This window comes from Euleptes europaea, chromosome 6 (assembly GCF_029931775.1).
Source record: "Euleptes europaea isolate rEulEur1 chromosome 6, rEulEur1.hap1, whole genome shotgun sequence".
In the NCBI taxonomy this organism is placed as follows: domain Eukaryota; kingdom Metazoa; phylum Chordata; class Lepidosauria; order Squamata; family Sphaerodactylidae; genus Euleptes; species Euleptes europaea.
Window position 1 is genome coordinate 52,124,220 of NC_079317.1, and position 19,109 is coordinate 52,143,328.

Genomic DNA, 19,109 nt, shown 5'->3' on the forward strand with positions numbered 1-19,109 from the left:
AGGGCTAACATAATTACCCCCCCCCTTTAGCACACCTGCATAATCACGTCTACTGCCAAAAATGAGACCAAAATCATTTTTACTCTTGATTCCTGAAAGGCAAATTGCAACTCTACTTTTACTTTTAATTTCACTTTGTCATGTGAAGAAAGGAATTATTATTCCAGAGTAAGACATTATAATACTAATTCTTAGTATCAATATATTGTTATATCACCATACTGCATGGGAAGCAGAGAAATAAGGACTTGAAAATCTACTTTGAAATGTGATGCTAAAATCTCTCATTTGAAATGTGTTGTTGGTGGAGAGTTTTACAGATTCCAAAAACTGCCAAAAAGACAAATAAATGGTTTCTAAATCAAATCAAGCCTGAACTCTCCCTAGATGTTAAAATGACAAAACTGAGGCTATCATACCTTGGTCACAATATGAGAAGACAAGATTCACAGGAAAAGGCAATAGTACTAGGAAAGCTTGACAGTAGCAGGAAAAGAGGAAGACCCAACAGAAGGTAGATGGACTCAATCAAGGAAGCCAAAGCCCTCAGTTTGCAAGACCTGTTAATGATAGGACCTTTGGGAAGTCATTAATTCATAGGGTTGCCATGGGTCAGAAGCGATTTGACAGCATTTAACACATATACCCAAGGCTACTTAGAGAGTTCAGAGCAGGTGAGATGTGAACCAGGCACCTCTAGTTCATCAGCACTAAAAATTTAAGGACCAGTTAATAAGTTTAAAAGTCCTTGCATTTGCTGAGCAGCAAACAAGGACTTTGAATCAGATATGCCTCCTAGACTCAAGCATGCCCCTTTCTGCTCCTCCACACTGTTTTCTGCTCCTTAAACCACCTTGTGGTGCTGCTATTGGCTCAGTTTGCAAACTCACGGTTGCAGATATGTTTTGCAGTGGAGCAATTAGTTCCATGTAGGGTTGCCATTTGCAAGCAGGCATTGCTAGTCAGCACTCCAACTGCTGCCAGGAGAGGGGGGAGGAATTAAATGCTGTCAGCAACAGTGTGACAGCACTTCCAGGAAAAACCTGGAAGTGATGTCACACCTCTCTGGGTATCGCTGAAAACTTTATGTTTTTACCATAGAATTTTTACAATTCCTAGACAGGTATGATATCACTTTTGGGTTTCTTTGAAAGTGATATCACCGTGTCACTGATGACCAACCTCCCCATGTCTCTGCCTCCCCAGCCTCCCTCTGCTTGCCAAGCCTAGCAATCCTAGCTCCATGGGGTGCTTTGGGAAGGAGAAAACAGCATGGAAGGGAAAGCTGCAGCCAGTTCTACTCATGCATTCTGATCACAAGGAGAAAACGGCATGCATGAGTCTGGGAAGCACAAAACTCCCACTGAATATTTGATTCAGAGACCTCTTGAACACAAGGGCGTTGCAATGTATAAATTGGCCCTAAGCTCCTACACTACACTAGAGCCCAACTATCTGTGAACATAGACTCATAGAATCATAGAGTTGGAATGCCTTACAGGCCATCTAGTCCAACTGCCTGCTTAATGCAGGATCAGCCTAGAGCAGCCCTGACAAGTGTTTGTCCAGCCTCTGCTTACAGACTGCCAGTGAGGGGGAGCTCACCACCTCCCTAGGTAGCTGATTCCACTGTCGAACAACTCTTACTATAAACATTTTTTTCCCTGAACTACCTTTTTGCCTGTAATTTAAACCCATTATTGTGAGCCCTATCCTCTGCTGCCAACAGGAACAGTTCTCCCTGCTCTCCTCTAAGTGACAGCCCTTCAAATACTTAAAGAGAGCAATCATGTCCTCCCCCTCAACATGCATTAAGAATAGTCAGGCATTAGTCAAAGTAAGGTGTAATTGCTAAAACACAAATCACATACAAATTATTCTTCTAAACCTGTTTACAGACTTAGGATGGTAAAGAATAATGTTATTTTGCAAGCTTTCCACTCTCATGTAAATCTTAGTAATGGCACAAATTCGGTTCAATAACTAAAATGACAGGCTTGAGGCCACCCAGTTTGTTTCTTGGGAAGCAGGAGTATGAATCTCGCTTTCCGCAGTCCTAGTTTAACACTCAAACCACTATACTACACTGGCACCCTTCAGAAAGCAATACCGTTGCTAATAATCTGGATGAAAATATTCTTAAAAGAGGCTTAAAAAGGTAAAGGTCCCCTGTGCAAGCACTGGGTCATTCCTGACCCATGGGTTGACGTCACATCCTGACGTTTCCTAGGCAGACTTTGTTTATGGGGTGGTTTGCCAGGGCATTCCCCAGTCATCTTCCCTTTACCCCCAGCAAGCTGGGTACTCATTTGACCGACCTCGGAAGGATGGAAGGCTGAGTCACAAGTTCACAACGTTGGAAGAGACCACAAGGGCCATCCAGTCCAACCCCCTGCCATGCAGGATCCCCCAATCAAAGCACTCCCAACATATGGCCATCCAGCCTCTGCTTAAAGACCTCCAAAGATGGGGACTCCAGGCAGCGCATTCCACCGTCAAACAGCTCTCACCGTTAGAAAGTTCTTCCTAATGTTTAGGTGAAATCGCTTTTCTCTTAGTTTAAATCCGTTACTTCGTGTCCTAGTCTCTGGAGCAACAGAGAACAAGCTAGTTCCCTCATCAACCTTGAGTCAACCTTGAGCCGGCTACCTGAAGCCAACTTCCATTGGGATCAAACTCAGGTCGTGAGCAGAGCTTGGACTGCAGTACTGCAGCTTACCACTCTGCGCCACGGGGCTCCTCAAAAGGCTTAAAAGGATGTTATTTACCTCCATGCTATTAAAAGCTACATCTGCCCATTTCCATGCATCAAGCCACTATTAAAGAGGCGAGACATGTTTTCTCTAGCTGTTGGCAACCTTATAAAGCAATGGGCAACAACATCTGCTCCCCCTTGAAATTATTATTCAGACAATAATTTTAGAATGATGAAAAAACACAATGAAGAATAAAATACTCACATAAGTCTTGTTGGTGGACATTTCGCATTCGTATGATTCTTACAGTGAGTATATAGCAAGGGGATGCCACCCTCTGGAAAACAAGACATTTATAGAAAGGTGATTCTTTAAAGTACTGAATTTATACTTGAAAAACAATGTACTATATTACAAATGGAGAATGTCTGAACATAAAATGAATAATACTAGAAAACTCTTAGTTCAAATAGATCCCACAAGGTGGCATCTTGTCTACCATGTCTCCTAGCAAACATGATAACCATTCATGATCTATGTAATCTCCAATAAGTGAATAATACTTTTAAATTTCACTGGATTACAGTTCTCCCTTGCTTCTAAAAGATTACAATATGGCACCAACATCTTATTCACAACTCATGCTTAGTTTCCTCCCCCCTCCCCCTTGAATTTTGAACAACCTGGGAGGGGACTAGGGTTGCCAGCTCTGGGTTGAGAAACACCTGGATATTTTTGGGGTGAACATAAGAACATAAAAGCCATGCTGGATCAGACCAAGGCCCATCAAGTCCAGCAGTCTGTTCACACAGTGGCCCACCAGGTGCCTCTAGGAAGCCCACAAACAAAATGACTGCAGCAGCATCCTGCCCGTGTTTCACAGCACCTAATATAATAGGCATGCTCCTGTAATAATGGAGAGAATAGGTATGCATCATGACTAGTTTTTATTTTGACTAGTAGCCATGGATAGCCCTATCGTCCATGAACATGTCCCCTCTTAATGACTTCCAAATTGGCAGCCATCACCACATCCTGGGGCAGGGATTTCCACAATTTAACTATGCGTGGTATGAAGAAATACTTCCTTTTATCAGTTTTCTCACCCTCCAGATTCAGCAATGACCCCGAGTTCTGGTATTATGAAATTCTCCATACCGTGCATAATTTTATAGACCTCTATCATGTCTCTCCTTAACCACTCCCCATAGGACAGTTGCTCTAGCCCCCTGATCATTTTGGTTGGTCTTTTCTGCACCTTCTTAAACTCTGCAATATCCTTTTTTAGGTGTGGTGACCAGAACTGTACACAGTATTCTAGGTGTGGTCTCACTTAGATTTGTACAAGGGCAGTATGATAGCAGCAGTTTCATTCTCTGTTCCTTGTCTAATTATGGCCAGCATGGAATTTGCCTTATTCACAGCAGCCGCACATTGGGTTGACATCTTCATCGAGCTATTTACTACTACCCCAAGATCCCTGGTGGAGCTTGAGGAGGGCAGAGTTTGTGGATAGGAGAGACTTCAATACCATAGAGTCCACCTTCCAAAGTGGCCATTTTCCCCAGGTGAACAGATCTCTGTTGCCTGGAGATCAGTTGTAATCTCAGGCGATCTCCAGCTACCACATGGAGACTGGCAACCCTAGAGGGGACAGCTGGCTTGGCAGAAGCCATAATAACACTCTGGCCATTAAACTACTTCTGTCTGGGGAACAAAATTTTTGCACCCCTGGAAAACCACAATTTAAGCTTTTGCTCTTAGATTGCACATCCAATTCATAATTTGTCAACATTTTCTATAATTGTCAAGTCAGCATGATCACATTTTGGAATAACTTCCAGTATCTCAACTATTCTTTTGATGTAAACTTACCAAAACAGAGTCATTATTTAAACTTTCATTTAAAATCATGTTAATAGTTGCCAGATTGGGGAGGGTATACAGACTGGAATTGTTATTTGTCCTGCATGGCAAAAGGGTGGCCTTTATTACTAGGGTTGCAGCTCCAGGGTGGGAAATAGCTTGAGATTTTGGGGATGGAGCCTGAGGAAGGCAGGGTCCAATTGCCAAAGCAGCCATGTTCTCCAAGGATCTCTGTCGCCTTGAGATCAGTTGTAAAAGCAGGAGATCTCCAGCCACCACCTGGAGGCTAGCAACCCTATTTATTACCAATGCTTGGCCGGGTCCAACTGACTACAGTGGATGCTATAAAGAGCTTGGGGGTATGGCTTGACTGTTCCCTTGCCCTGGCCGAGCATGTGTCCATGCTGGTGAAGACTGCATTTTACCATCTGCACAGGGTTCCCATTTTTTGCAATTTGTATTACACACTTATTGTGCCTCAGTCTCAAAATCAAAATAAATCCTCAGTTAAGTAATTTGGTTTCATACTCTTTGCCATGCACAGTACCTTACAGTTGGCATCTTGCTGAACTGTTTGGGGATGCATCCATGGCATTTCCAGTATTCCCAGTGGTTTTGTTTTGCTGGTTAGAACCTTTAAAAATAAATCAAAAAAAGCACTGAAAAATACACTGTCAAAGGACCATTGCTTCACGTTTTAGCTTATCCAGAGGTTAAGATCTCTGTGGGAGGCCCTGTTGCATACACCCCCAATGTACATAACAGGGGCCTTTAAGTATTAGCATCAAATTTACGGGATTCCCTTCCTAGGGAAATTCATAACACCACATTGTTATTGGTGGCTTTCAGAGAGCATTTGGTACCCAATCTATTTGCCTGGCTCTCCTGACACTAACTTTTGTTTGTCTCAACTGCTAATTTGATTCTTATTGTGTATGGTTTTCATGTTCTTTGATATAATTTCATTTTTAAAAAATTTTGCTTTGAGCTTTTAAAAATATTTCAAAAGATGGTATAGAAATATTTGACTATTAAAACATTTTAAAATTCATGTTCATTTCTCAGATAAATTTCAGGTATTTTCTAAATCATAATTTGGCTTGTCATGCAGTGCACAGATGGGACTGGTCTACTAGCACATTAGAATTTGACCTGATAAACACCGACACCATTGGAAAATAAACAGCCAGACACATGCCCAAGGATCTCTTCCACCAAAGTGTCGTCACCCAAATGACTGTTCTGCCTTCTTCCCATCTCTGTACTACCATCAGCTGTCTACTGCTAGAAATCTATCTTTGATTCCATTTCAGTCCTTGACTGCATATAGTTTGCTAGATCTCTTTGCTGTTGCCAAACTCCCTCATTTCTTGTTTCCCAAGAGCTGAGGCAGCAATAACAGAGGTTTCTGCTGATGTACAAACGATGCTACCTACATAAACTCACCTCATTTTTAAACAGTTCCTCCTGTTCCACCCCTCAAGCCAGCCTGCCTGCTGTCTCTTAGAACTGAAAATAGCTAGAAGCATTCAAGGAAAGGTGTCTTGTGTGACAAAAGAAGCATGGGCGTTGTGGTAGAAGCATTACTTTCAGAACAACAGATTGTCAGTATCACTGAATCGCAGGGCCAGATAAGAACAGAAGAATACACACTTTACTTTGTATCTGATGAGGTGGGCTTCAGTCCGCAAACATTTATGCATGGTGTAGTGGTTAAGAGTGGTGGACTCTAATCTGGAGAACCAGGTTCTATTCCCCACTCCTCCACATGAATCCTGCTGGGTGACCTTGGGCTAGTCACAGTTCTCTCAGAACTCTCTCAGCCCACACAAAGGCAGGCTATGGCAAACCACCTCCGAACATCTCCTGCCTTGAAAACCCTACAGGGTTAGAGCACACGCGCGCACACACAGTGCCCTTAAACCTCAGTTTATTTTAGCATTGTATTTAGATTCTCTAAATTAATTGTTCAGTTTGAATCAGCTTACCTGGGGGGAAGTGGTGGGTGATCCCATTGTGGACTTCACTGCGTTCCAGTCAGATGCTAGTAAGAGTACATCTAAAATGTAGCCGTGGCTCCTAAAGTGTATAACAGAGTTTGAAACCATCAGAGCTGTTGCACAGGTGTTATAAACACTGAGTCAGAGCCCCACCTCTTTGGGATTTCAGAAACAGAAAGAATCCCCACCCATTTTAGCTTGCACCATGCAAAAGCCTGTTGCAAGAGAGGGTTTTCTCACTGGGTGACTGTAGAACTGAAACCAGAGAGAATCCATATTCTGTAGATTCCACAGCAGAGGACCAGTGAAATAAAAGGCAGTCATGAGCAAGTGTTGACAGACTTGCAATTGCATTTCCTAAAGTTAATACTTGGTGATTTTCTTTTTGTGCAGTTATTGCAAATACTAAAGATAAATGTTAAAAAGTATTAATAAATTTAGCTGACTTTCAACTCTTTCATTTTTAAAATGATGCTTATTTAAGAGTCAGATATACATTACTCATAAATGTGTATAAATGTAGTTGCATATCTCCCCTCTCCTTTTGGAATTGCAGGTGTACAAACAGGAAATGGGAAAATGGGCTATAAACACTTTCCTTGTCTAACATTTTGCTCCAAATCTCTTTTCCAATGGGGTTCCAATCACATGTTTGCACTTATCCCCTCTTGATTTTTTTTTGATTTTTTTTTTGCTGTTGGTCTATACTTTACACTATGTTATGTGTATAGTGTATATTTTGGTCTAGGATCAGGAAGACCCAGTTTCAAACCTCCATTAAGCCAGGAATTGATCTGGGTAAGCCTGAAGCCAGGCCTCTCTCTCTCTCTCTCTCTCTCTCTCTCTCTCTCTCTCTCTCTCTCTCTCTCTCTCAGCCTAACCTATCTCATAGGCTGTACTAGGAATCAAGTGGGAAATGGAGTACCTTGTATGCTGTCCCAAACTCCTATCTTGCCTTTCTGCTAAGAGTTCAGAAAAGCCTTTATGGTTTTGGAAACACCATCACTGCATGGTCATTACTGTAGAGCAGGGGTCCCCAGTGTGATGTCCGTGGATGCCATGGCACCCATCAACACCTTTTCTGGTGCCCACCAGTATTTTTGGAAAGTGGGTGGGGCCAGGTGGGTCTTTTGTCCAGCAAGGTTTCTGATTGGCCATTGGAGGTTTGACTGACTGTCCAGATATTTTAAAATGGTGCTTCAGTAGTAGCTGCCACCACAGCACAAACATTTTCTTTGTGCGACTGAAGGTAAGTTGTAGAAGATATTTTGTGGCTGGCTGTGCCTCCTGCAGCAGCCGTTCTATGGTGGCTCCACTTCTTGAGGCAGCCATTTTGTAGCTGTTGAGTTTGGTTTAATGGTTACAATGTTGGATTAGGACTGGGAGATCCAGGCGGAGGGGTATGCATGAGAAAGGAAGGAACTGATAGTTAAAGCAATCTGCACATGCACATTGCTATGTAAAAAATCTAGAGATAAAAAATGGAACAATGGAGAGTTCCTTAATAAAAACATCTATCAATGTGTTTCATTTTAATTGAAGGCTCTCAGAATAGCCGATGTGATCCTGTTGTCCTTCATTTTAGCCTCACAACAACTCTTTTTGAGCTAGAGATTGTTGCCAAATAGCCCAAAGTCACCCAATTAGTTTCATGTCTGAGTGAACCTGGATCTCCCTGTCTTAATTCAACACTGTAACCATTAAACCACACTCAACAACCCTGTTTATCTGGTAAAGCTTTTGATCATGTTCTCCATGATGTTCTGATGGGTAAACTGGAGGTCTGTGGACTGGACTCTAGAATAGTTGGGTAGATAAGGAACTGGTTGTTGAACTGCACACAAAGATAAGTTGTCAATGGCAATTCATCTGAATGGAGGGAGGTGCCCAGTGGAGTGCCACAGGGCTCAGTTCTGGGCCTAGTATTTTTCAATATTTTTATAAATGATCTTGATGAGGGTGTGGAGGGACTACTCATTAAATTTGCAGATGACACCAAATTGGGAGGAGCAATGAACACTAGGGTTGCCAGCTCCAGGTGGAGAAAAAGCTGGAGAATTGTGCAGAAGATCTTACTGAGACAGGAAAGCAAGTTCATTTATTTATTTAAATCTTATTCTCCCTTTGGTCTTAATAATGAATTAGACATTTCTTGCTATTTATAAGCTAGTAGCAAGTTTTCTCAGACTCAGTCCCTTGCCACTTCTTTTTATACTTTGAATGAATAAATTGGTTAGCACTTGCTATGCAACTTTAGCTACAGCCATTTGGAGCAGCCCTCTGGCGCAGTTAGAATGAACTCATTTTTCTGCATAAGTTTGCTATTATTGCATCTACTAAGGTATGTTAATCTAATATGTAATTATATTATATTATATTAAGGAAGGGTTCTGTTTATAAGAAAAGTTTGTAAGAGAATAATGATATATAGTTTTTATACAGCATGTAATTTTTAATATATGTATATATTTATTATATTTATTATACATTATAGATAAGTTATTTAATATTTATGAAGATGTTAGCTGATGAAGCTGCAATTTTGCAGTGAAAACGCTTGATGACATCCGGACGGCATTACTTTTTATTGTTCCATCTTCAACCTTCCTTGAGTCAAGGCTCTAAGAAGAAACAAAGATAAGAATCCATATTTACCTTTGAAGAGACTTTTGTTCAGTGGTCCTCTTTTGGACTTGTTTGTTCACTTATTGTATTGATATTCACCTGCGTGTTCACTTACTTGTAGATGTTATATATGTATATTTAATATATGTATATATTTATTATATTTATTATACATTATAGACAAGTTATTTAATATTTATGAAAATGTTAGGGAAGTTAAGCTCTGATCAGATGTAATTAAATATGTAAGCTCTGATCAGATGTAATTAAAAGACGGCACTTTTAGCAATTGCACTGACAAGCTTTTCCATCAACAGGTCCAAAAGCACCTCCAGACTCTTCAAACAATCCACTAAGGATGGAGCTACTCAATTCAAAGTTGGTAATGCAGCTGTACATCCCCTACATCCTGTCTGGATTCAATTTCAGCATATTCCTTCATATCCACATGACTTTGGTATCTAGGCAACAGGTGAGGATGAAAACTGCTTTTGGGGGCTTACAATGACATCCTAAACCATTACCATTTTTACCATTTATTGGCCAGCATAAAATAACAGGACATCCTAAGCAGAGTGACACCCTTCTAAACCCTTGACATTAATGGATTTAGAAGGATGTGATTCTATTCAGGATGGCACTTTTAGTTAATAAATACAGAACTGGGAGTTTGATGAAACCCAGCTGATAGCACACAGCTCCAAAGCTACAGATGATCTTACTAAGTAGTGTGTCATAATTGTTAAACAGGGCAAAGGACAGAACTCTGAGGCATGCTACATGTCAACTTCCAGGGAACTGATTCAGGCTATCCAACTCTGTCCAGCCAGACAAGAATGATTCAGACCATTACAGAACCACTTCCTTCATACCTACTCAATTCTTCAAACAATTCAACAGAATAGGGGTTCATGGTGGTGTCAGAACTGCAGGCATAGTCAGCAAAAAGCACTTGCTTTCATCCTTCTACTGGATAGTGCTATTTCCACCCCAAAACCAGGCCTAAAACTAAAATGAAATGCGTCATGGACAGATATGTCATCCAGAAAAACCCAAAGCTACTCTGCCAATGTCCATTCAAAAGTCAAATTTGCCACTACCCTATGATTATTTAGATTGTCTTCTTTAATAAGGTATAATAATTTCCACCTTTGAAAGGGCAGGGAAACTTTGAATTCTACCAAAGGGATATTTATAATTTCAGTAGGAAATTTTATCTTGGCAAGATTTAACAAAACAAAAGATGCAGGTCATAGGGTTGCTAGCTCTGGCTAGTGAAATTCCTGGAGATTGGGGTGGAGCCTGGGGAGGACAAAGTTTGGGGAGTGTTGGGACCTCAGCAGGCTATAATGTCATCTCCACCCTTCAAATTAGCCATTTTCTTCAAGGAAATAGATCTCTGTAATCCGGAACCGGTTGTAATCCTGGGTGATCTCTATGCCCTATCTGGAAGTTGGCAACCTGAGTTGTGGCCTTCAACAATTCAAGAATCCTATCAACATCCATCGGAAGGTTGATTCTGAAACTAACCATAACAACCTGATTAACTAGTGATTCTGACACCTTTAATGCTTCATCTGCATTCAAACCAGAGTCCAAACTGGATTGGATTAGAGAGATGTTATCTTCAAAAACTTGCAAAAATGTTATATCTAATGGTCAGATTACCCTCTTTTATAAAATGGATCTTAGGAGTCAACAAACTAGCTGGACAAGATTCAGCAGACACAATGGCAACAAAGGGAAACAGCAATTTACCAACAACAACAACCCCTCATAGGTTTTCCAATGAATCTATGTCATGTTAAATTCCTTCAGCTCCTTGGTAAACCAAAGGGAGAGGACCCAGAGAGTAACTATTAATTTCTTAACTAAACCTAGACTTTCAGGACCCACCAGTGCTCCAAGTATCTGTTGACATTCTCAAAGATCCTAAGAAGATTCTGGAAACCATTTGGATCCATTAGTTTCTGAGAATGGACCATTGTAAAATGCCTGTACCCTTGTGAAGGGAAGGTGACAGATTGCTCATGCCTTCGATAGATTATGATCTGATTTAGACAAGGATTTCACTTCCTAATCCCTTTACCAGATTACCAGAAGCCTGTTCAGTATGAAGTAGGAGGCCCAGAGTATAAATTTTACCATGTATGTGAGCTATCTACTTCTGCCATAATAATTTAGAAAGATCATAACAGCCCCTCCCACTCCTTAGTTTGAGGTTGATGAAGGACCACTTACTAAAGTGGTGTTGAGACAGAATGATATGGTGTTTTCTCACAACATTACATTGAAGTAGAGGCAACAATCAAGACCACCCTCCTACTAAAAGAAGACCCTACTTGGTTTTTGGCCTGTCCTGAATCTGTAAATCTGTTGATTTCATTGGCCTTTACAAGTTCTGGCATTTTGAGGGAGTGGAAAAAGCTATTCCTTTCTCCAACCCTACCTAATTTCATAAACCTTTATCATGTTTCCTCTTATTTCCTCTTCTGAAGTGAAAAGCCTCAAACTCTTTAGTCTGTCCTCATAAAGTGTTTCAACCCCTTGGTCATTTCTTTGCCCTTTTCTGCCCCTCTTACAGCTCTGTGATGCTCTTTTTGAATAGACGTGACCAGAAGTATATGCAGAATTCCAAATGGGGTTGGAGCATAGATCTATACAAGGGCATTATGATACTGGCTGTTTGATTTTCAGTTCTTTTCCTATTAATCCCTAGCATAGCACTTGCCCTTTTCACCACTACTGCACACTAAATTGAAATTTTTTTGAGCTTCTACCATGACCATATCTCTTTCATGGTCATTGCCTCTTCATTTATATGTAACACTAAGTTTTAGCTTTGTTCTGTTGGTTCAGTTTTTAAAACAAGGTCAAGTATTTTGGATTCCAAAGCTTGGGGAGAAATTTGGATAAGGAACATTTCAGAAACATCCCTATTTCCCTCCTACTTTGCATTTTCACTCAAGAAAGACACTAAAAAGCTCCCTTGAGACTGCTATACTTTTTTGTGTGCACATGTGAATACTGCAAGAGTCCAGTAGCAGTGTAAAGACTAACAAAATTTCTGGCATGGTATGAGCTTCTGTGAGTCACAGCTCACTTCTTCACATCGTGAGCTGGAACTAATGAAAGTTCATGCCCTGCCAGAAATGTTGTTAGTCTTTAAGGTGTTACCAGACTCTTGCTCTTTTCTACTGCTAGAGACAGACTAACATGGCTACTCATCGTGATCTATCTACATGTGAACATTGTTACTGTGGGATATAAAGAAAGGGGGTAATTTTAAAATAATGGATACATTCTATCCAAAGTAGGTGTTTACTGACAAATTGCTCAGAAATTATTCAAGAAATTTTAAAAATGTGCTTCTGGTATTATGTATGAAAATTCCTTTAGTCACCATCTGTATCACCTTCCTACATATTTATTTAAGGTTCCTCTTTTAATTTTTCCTGTGAGCTGATTTCACCACCCAAATGTGTTGAAAATACAAGCTCAGGAAAGCTAAATTGAGTAACGCTTGTTGCGAAGAGACTGACATTTGCTACTGCTGAAGCAATCATATGACCACTACAGTCTGAGTACAACAGCCCAGGTTGCTTAATGCTCCAAACTACCTTACTGATTTGATCTCATGAAGTGCCCTTATATAGAGTTGACATGAATAAGGGGGAAAAACCTTAACTTGACCAGTTGTAGTTGTTTTTTAGCTAGTTGCCACAAAACCAAAACACAAGGCTCCCCTGCAACCAGTTTTTGTACACCTTTCATGAACACACAAATTTAGTGCTAGGTAGGTTCCATTCACAGATCTGTCACAGCCTAACACGTTCTACCACTGAACCCATCATAATGCCTTGTCTCTGCCCCTGAACCTGCTGAGCTACCCCCCCACCATTTCCATAAAAGTTGCTAACCTCCAAGTGGGGCCTGGAGATGTTCTAGAATTACAACTGTTCTCCAGACTACAGAGATCACTTCCCATGGAGAAAATGGCTGCTTTGAATGGTGGACTTTATGGCATAATACCCCACTGTGGTATCTCCCCTCTCCAAACCCCATCATCCCCACGCTCTACCCCCAAACCTCCAGGAATTTCCCAACCTTGCCCTTCCCAAGGCCTAATTTCCATACCAGAGCTGTTCTTGCTCCCTGTCCTGAGTCAGAGGTGTCTACCACTAGGCCTTACCCAAATATTCAGTTCTGATTCCAAAAGTTGCCAACTTTGAGACACAACCAAATTGAAGGACACAATACTTACATTAGATTATTTTAACAAGTATTTAACAATACATGTCCCATGTATTCCCCTCCATTAATGTCTTTCTTTGAAATCTGTTACTGACCATTGCCACATATGCTTAAAATTTTTCCAGCACAACTTTTCTCTTTAATTAAGTAGGTCATGTGTATCTTGAGAAGCCATCAATAAAGGTTAGTACATAGGGATTTGAGTTTTCATTGGTCCACAAATATCACTGTGTATCAGCTGTATGGCCCAGGCTAGTCTGACCTCGTCAGATCTCAGAAGCTAAGCAGGGTCAGCCCTGGTTAGTATTTGGATGGGAGACCACCAAGGAAGTCCAGGGTTGCTATACAGAGGAAAACACTGGCAAACCACCTCTGTTAGTCTCTTGCCTTGAAAACTCCATAAGGGGTCACCATAAGTCGGCTGCGACCTGACAGCACTTTACACACACACATCAGCTGTAGAGGACATTGTGTTTGGCTTTTGCCACACTGCTTGTTAAAGCTAAGTCTGGTTTCTTTCGCTTTGAGGCCACACACATACTTCTCTTCAGTACATTTGCTCATTTGCATGCCTTTGGTTAAATTCTGGCTCTCAAACTGAGTAATTACATAATTGTCCCTGTGCCCCAACCTCCAGTGCCACAACCTGGAGCAATTTTTGGGATTGGATTGTGTGACAAAGGTGCTGTGGCCTTAGGCCGGGAGCTGGCCCTTTAAACCTGGGCTTCGTGCCCCAGGTTGTCCCCCTTGGCCTTTGCACTGTGCTCTCCTTCCAGGCATTCTCACCCACGCTGCCTCTTAGACCTCAGTCCCCAGGACTATCTGTGCCTGGCTTGCCTTTTCTGGGAGAGCCCTGGTGCCATCAGTTTCCAGTGCCGTCTTTCCTTGCCCTTCCCAAGGCTTTTTCTGCTGTAGCTGGCACCCATCCAACAGCTGGCAGCTGAGAGCTGTGTCACTGTTCCCAGCTGTTTCTCTGCTCTCCCAGCTACAGGCAGGTTCCTGAGCATCTCCTGCTATCGTCTCCTCCCCCCCCCCCACACACACCTGTTCATTGTCTCCCTCTAAATGTGCGGCTTTGCCCACGCAGGTTCCATCTCTCTGCTCGCATCTCCTCACCCTTGACAGCCCAGCTGACTTGTCTTCCAGTCAGGCTGTCTGACATTTCCTCAGAGTTGCCAACCTCTGGGTACTAGCTTGAGATCTCCTGCTATTGCAACTGATCTCCAGCCAATGGAGATCAATTCAACTGGAGAAAATGGCCGCTTTTGCAATTGGACTCTGTGGCATTGAAGTCCCTCCTCTCCCCAAACCCCGCCCTCCTCAGGCTCTACCCCAAAAACCTCCCGCCGGTAGTGAAGAGGGACCTGTCAACCCTACGTTTCCTGATGCTGCTCAGGCCTTGAGAGTCAGCTCTGATGGCCACACTCCTTTCTCCATATAAGCTTCAAGTGAGTACAAATCCTGGTTTACAATCCCGGTTATCAAACAAACAAAAAAAGAGGGCCGCCCCAAACCAGAGACAAAAAACAGCAATTGGTGCAAGGGAAAAATTAATTATTAAATTGTCCCCACGCATTTCACATACGCTTCTTCTGGGGAATCTTTATTAACTCAAAGGTCCCAAGCAAACAATTGGATGTTTGAGTTAAGAAAGATCCCCCTGAGGAAGCGTATGCAAAATGCGTAGGGGCAATTTAATTTTTCCCTTGCACCAATTGCCATTTTTTGTCACAATCCCAGTTGCAATTAATTTGCCTCTCTGACTGATGAAACATCTGTTTCCAAAAGAAGCTATAATTCCTTTCTTTGTCAATGCTTTTACCCTTATTCACTAGATTTGGCAAATACAAGCAATTAGTGACAAGGACCTCTCAGATTTCACTGCTGGGAAGCTTGCATTTTGTTATCCCAGAGCCGATCCCTTCAGCCAAGATGCTGTTTCCATCTGCAACATTTAATTTTTCTTTCATTCATATAGCTTTTCAAATAATTCTGATCACCACACATATTCAAACTAGCGCCAGAATGGATGGGCCATATATTACTTTTTGTGCCAAAAAGACAAATAAGTGAGTTCTTGATCAAATCAAGCCTAAACTCACTGTAGAAGCTAAAATGACTAAACTGAGGGTATTGTATTTTGTTCACATTATGAGTAGACAAGAGTCACTGGAAAAGAAAACAATACTGGGGAAAGTTGAAGGCAGCAGTTAAAAAAGGAAGACCCAACATGAGATGGATTGACTCAAACAAGGAAGCCACAGCCTTCAGTTTGCAAGATCTGAGCAAGGCTGTTAATGATAGGACACTTCCGAGGTCATTAATTCATATGGGTCGTTTATGCTTGGGTACTTCACATTTGCCCCCAGTCTGTCTTGGTTGTTCCTTGGAGTTTTGCATGAGTTTTCTGTCAATAAGAGATGACCTTGCTGCCAGCCCTAGAAAATCCTGGCACTTCTTGTCCCTCTATTAACCCGATTCTTCCCTCTTCCCTGAATTCAGCCTGGGTGAAATCCCCATGCATAAGGCAAAGCATGGGACACGCAAGCTTGGTTTTTCTCACAATCAGTTACAAAGGTGGGGATTCAAATGCTTCCTGCTTCCTGGGAGCTCTTTCTGAGCAGAAGAAAAGATTCATGGATTTCTCCCCCCGCCCCTTTCAGATTGCTCCGTTTTTTAAAATGCTTTTTATGCAGCAATTGGGTTTTGGGGGGAGGGAATTTTCTCTTACAGTAAGCTCTATAAAGTAAGAAGGACGGGGCCTTTATTTAAACTTGGAGACTGCTGCTGCATAGATTCCCAACAGGAAAGTGTGGGTCCAGCGAGCAACAAACCTCAGGTAAAACTCCCAAGCATAAACAACCATGGTTGTCATAGGTTGGAACTGACTTGATGGCACTTGACACATGTGTGTGAGTGTTAAGTGCCGTCAAGTCGCTTCCGACTCATGGCGACCCTATGAATGAAAGTCCTCCAAAATGTCCTATCTTTGACAGCCTTGCTCAGATCTTGCAAATTGAAGGCTGTGGCTTCCTTTATTGAGTCAATCCATCTCTTGTTGGGTCTTCCTCTTTTCCTGCTGCCCTCAACTTTTCCTATCATGACGGTCTTTTCCAGTGACTCTTGTCGTCTCATGACGTGACCAAAATATGACAGCCTCAGTTTAGTCATTTTAGCTTCTAGGGTCAGTTCAGGCTTGATTTGATCTATAACCCACTGATTTGTTTTTTGGGCAGTCCACGAAATCCGTAACACTCTCCTCCAACACCACATTTCAAAGGAATCTATTTTCTTCCTATCAGCTTTCTTCACTGTCCAGCTTTCACACCCATACATAGTAATAGGGAATATGATGGCATGAATTAATCTAGTCTTGGTGGCCAGAGTCACATCCTTACACTTCAAAATCTTTTCTAGCTCCTTCATGGCTGCCCTTCCCAGTCTCAATCTCCTTCTAATTTCTTGACTGCAGTCTCCCTTTTGGTTGATGGTGGAGCCAAGGAATAGAAAGTCTTGAACAATTTCAATTTCCTCATTGTCAACCTTAAAGTTGTGTAATTCTCCTGTAGTCATTACTTTTGTTTTCTTGATGTTCAGCTGTAGTCCTGCTTTGGCACTTTCTCTTTTAACTTTCAGCAATAGTTGTTTCAAATCTTCACTATTTTCTGCCAATAATGTAGTGTCATCAGCATATCTCAAATTATTAATGTTCCTCCCTCCAATTTTCACTCCACCTTCATCTAAATCTAATCCAGCATTCCTAATTATATGTTCTGCATATAGATTGAAGAGATAGGGAGATAAAATACATCCTTGTCTGACACCTTTGCCAATTAGAAACCATTCCGTTTCTCCATATTCTGTTCTAACTGAGGCCTCTTGTCCAGAGTAAAGGTTGCGCATCAAAACGATCAGATGTAGTGGCACACCCATTTCCTTTAAAACCAGCCATAGCTTTTCATGATCCACACAGTCAAAAGCTTTGCTGTAATCTATGAAACACAAGCTGATTTTCTTCTGAAATTCTCTCGTACGCTCCAGTAACCAGCGTATATTTGCAATATGATCTCTAGTGCCTCTTCCTTTTCTGAAACCAGCTTGAACATCAGGCATTTCTCGTTCCATATATGGTAACAGCCTTTGCTGTAAGATTTTGAGCATCACTTTACTTGCATGAGAAATTAATGCAATGGTCCGACAGTTGTTGCAATCTTTGATGTCTCCTTTCTTGGGAATTGGAATGTAAATGGATTGTTTCCAGTCTGTGGGCCATTGTTTTGTTTTCCATATCTGTTGGCATATTCTTGTCAAGATTTTGATGGACTCTGTTTCTGTGGCTTGGAATAGCTCTATTGATATCCCATCTGCTCCTGGTGATTTGTTTCTCCCGATTGCTCTCAATGCAGCTTTCACTTCACTTTCTAAAACTGTAGGTTCTTCATCTCTTTCATCTCTTCTGTATAGTTCTTCAGTGTATTGTTCCCACCTTTTCTTTATTTTGTCCTGTTCAGTTAATGTATTTCCATGCTGATCTTTCAGCATGCCTAACCGTGCTTTAAATTTCCCTTTGATTTCTTGGATCTTGTGGAACAGATCTCTTGTTCTTCCTTTTTTGTTGTTCTCTTCTATTTCTTTACACTGGTTATTATAATAGGTCTCTTTGTCTCTACGTGCTAGTCGCTGGAACGTTGCACTTAGACTTTTGATTCTATTTCTGTCACCTTCTACTTTTGCTTCTCGTCTATCTCTGGCAATTTTAAGAGTTTCTTCAGACATCCATCGAGGTTTTTCTTTTCTTTTGGCTACAGGAATAGTCTTTGCACATTCTTCCTTGATAATATCTCTAGTTTCCACCCATAGTTCTTCAGGTTTACATTCACTTGAACTTAGTAATGCAAATCTGTTCCTTACATGGTCTTTAAACTCTTCCGGAATATTGCTTAGATTGTATTTTGGTGCTATGAATGTTTTGGTGTTTTTCTTAAGCTTTATCTTTATTTTCGATATTAGCAATTCATGATCTGTACCGCAGTCGGCTCCTGGTCTTGTTTTGGCCGAGAGAATAGAGCTTCTCCATCTTCTGCTTCCAATTATATAATCTATTTGATTTCTATACAGACACATACACAATATTAATTAAGTGCTGTCACGCCCCAACCAATTTATGGCAACGACCAGTTAATTATATTTAGATAAGAGGAATTAAAGACAGATTTCTTGAAGATGTTTAGGTTTGTGTCCTGCCGATCTGTCAGTGTCCCTCAGTGCTGAACCCTGGAGATGACTGGCATAGCTATTGGATTTTTCAGTTTTAAATGATGTAATAAACTCATGATGGCTAGGCAATTCTTTATGGCATAGGTCAGAGGATTTCCTGAAGTTGAGAAACAGAATATATTATTTTACCTGTACATCACACACACATTGCAATCATTTTACTTAATTTAATTTTATATAGTATTGTGAAATAGCTAAGGAGCGTCATTCCTGTTCTGTAAGTGGGGAGACTCTTGGAGTTCAAACAATACATATACTATCAACAAAATTTTCTGGAAAATCCAGGAATGTGACACTTCCTTAGTGCTAGGGAAAATTGCATTGCTCTCCCCATTGCATTGTGCTTTCAATACATATATGGAATTCTGCCTCATTTAAAAAAACACAGGCC

The 19,109-nt window shown here is 41.2% G+C and overlaps 1 protein-coding gene across 1 annotated transcript in view; it reads right to left on the bottom strand.

The window, feature by feature from the left end:
* LOC130479488 (cytosolic phospholipase A2 epsilon-like) overlaps positions 1-6,577 on the bottom strand; it is a 59,717-nt gene extending 53,140 nt beyond the window's left edge. Inside the window, exons 1-3 of the mRNA XM_056851887.1 lie at positions 6,551-6,577; positions 5,110-5,196; positions 2,961-3,033 (exon numbers count right to left, since the gene is read on the bottom strand). Of these exons, the coding sequence (XP_056707865.1) occupies positions 2,961-3,033; positions 5,110-5,196; positions 6,551-6,577 (187 nt within the window). The remainder of the gene's footprint in view (positions 1-2,960; positions 3,034-5,109; positions 5,197-6,550) is intronic.
* Positions 6,578-19,109: the final 12,532 nt, after the last annotated feature.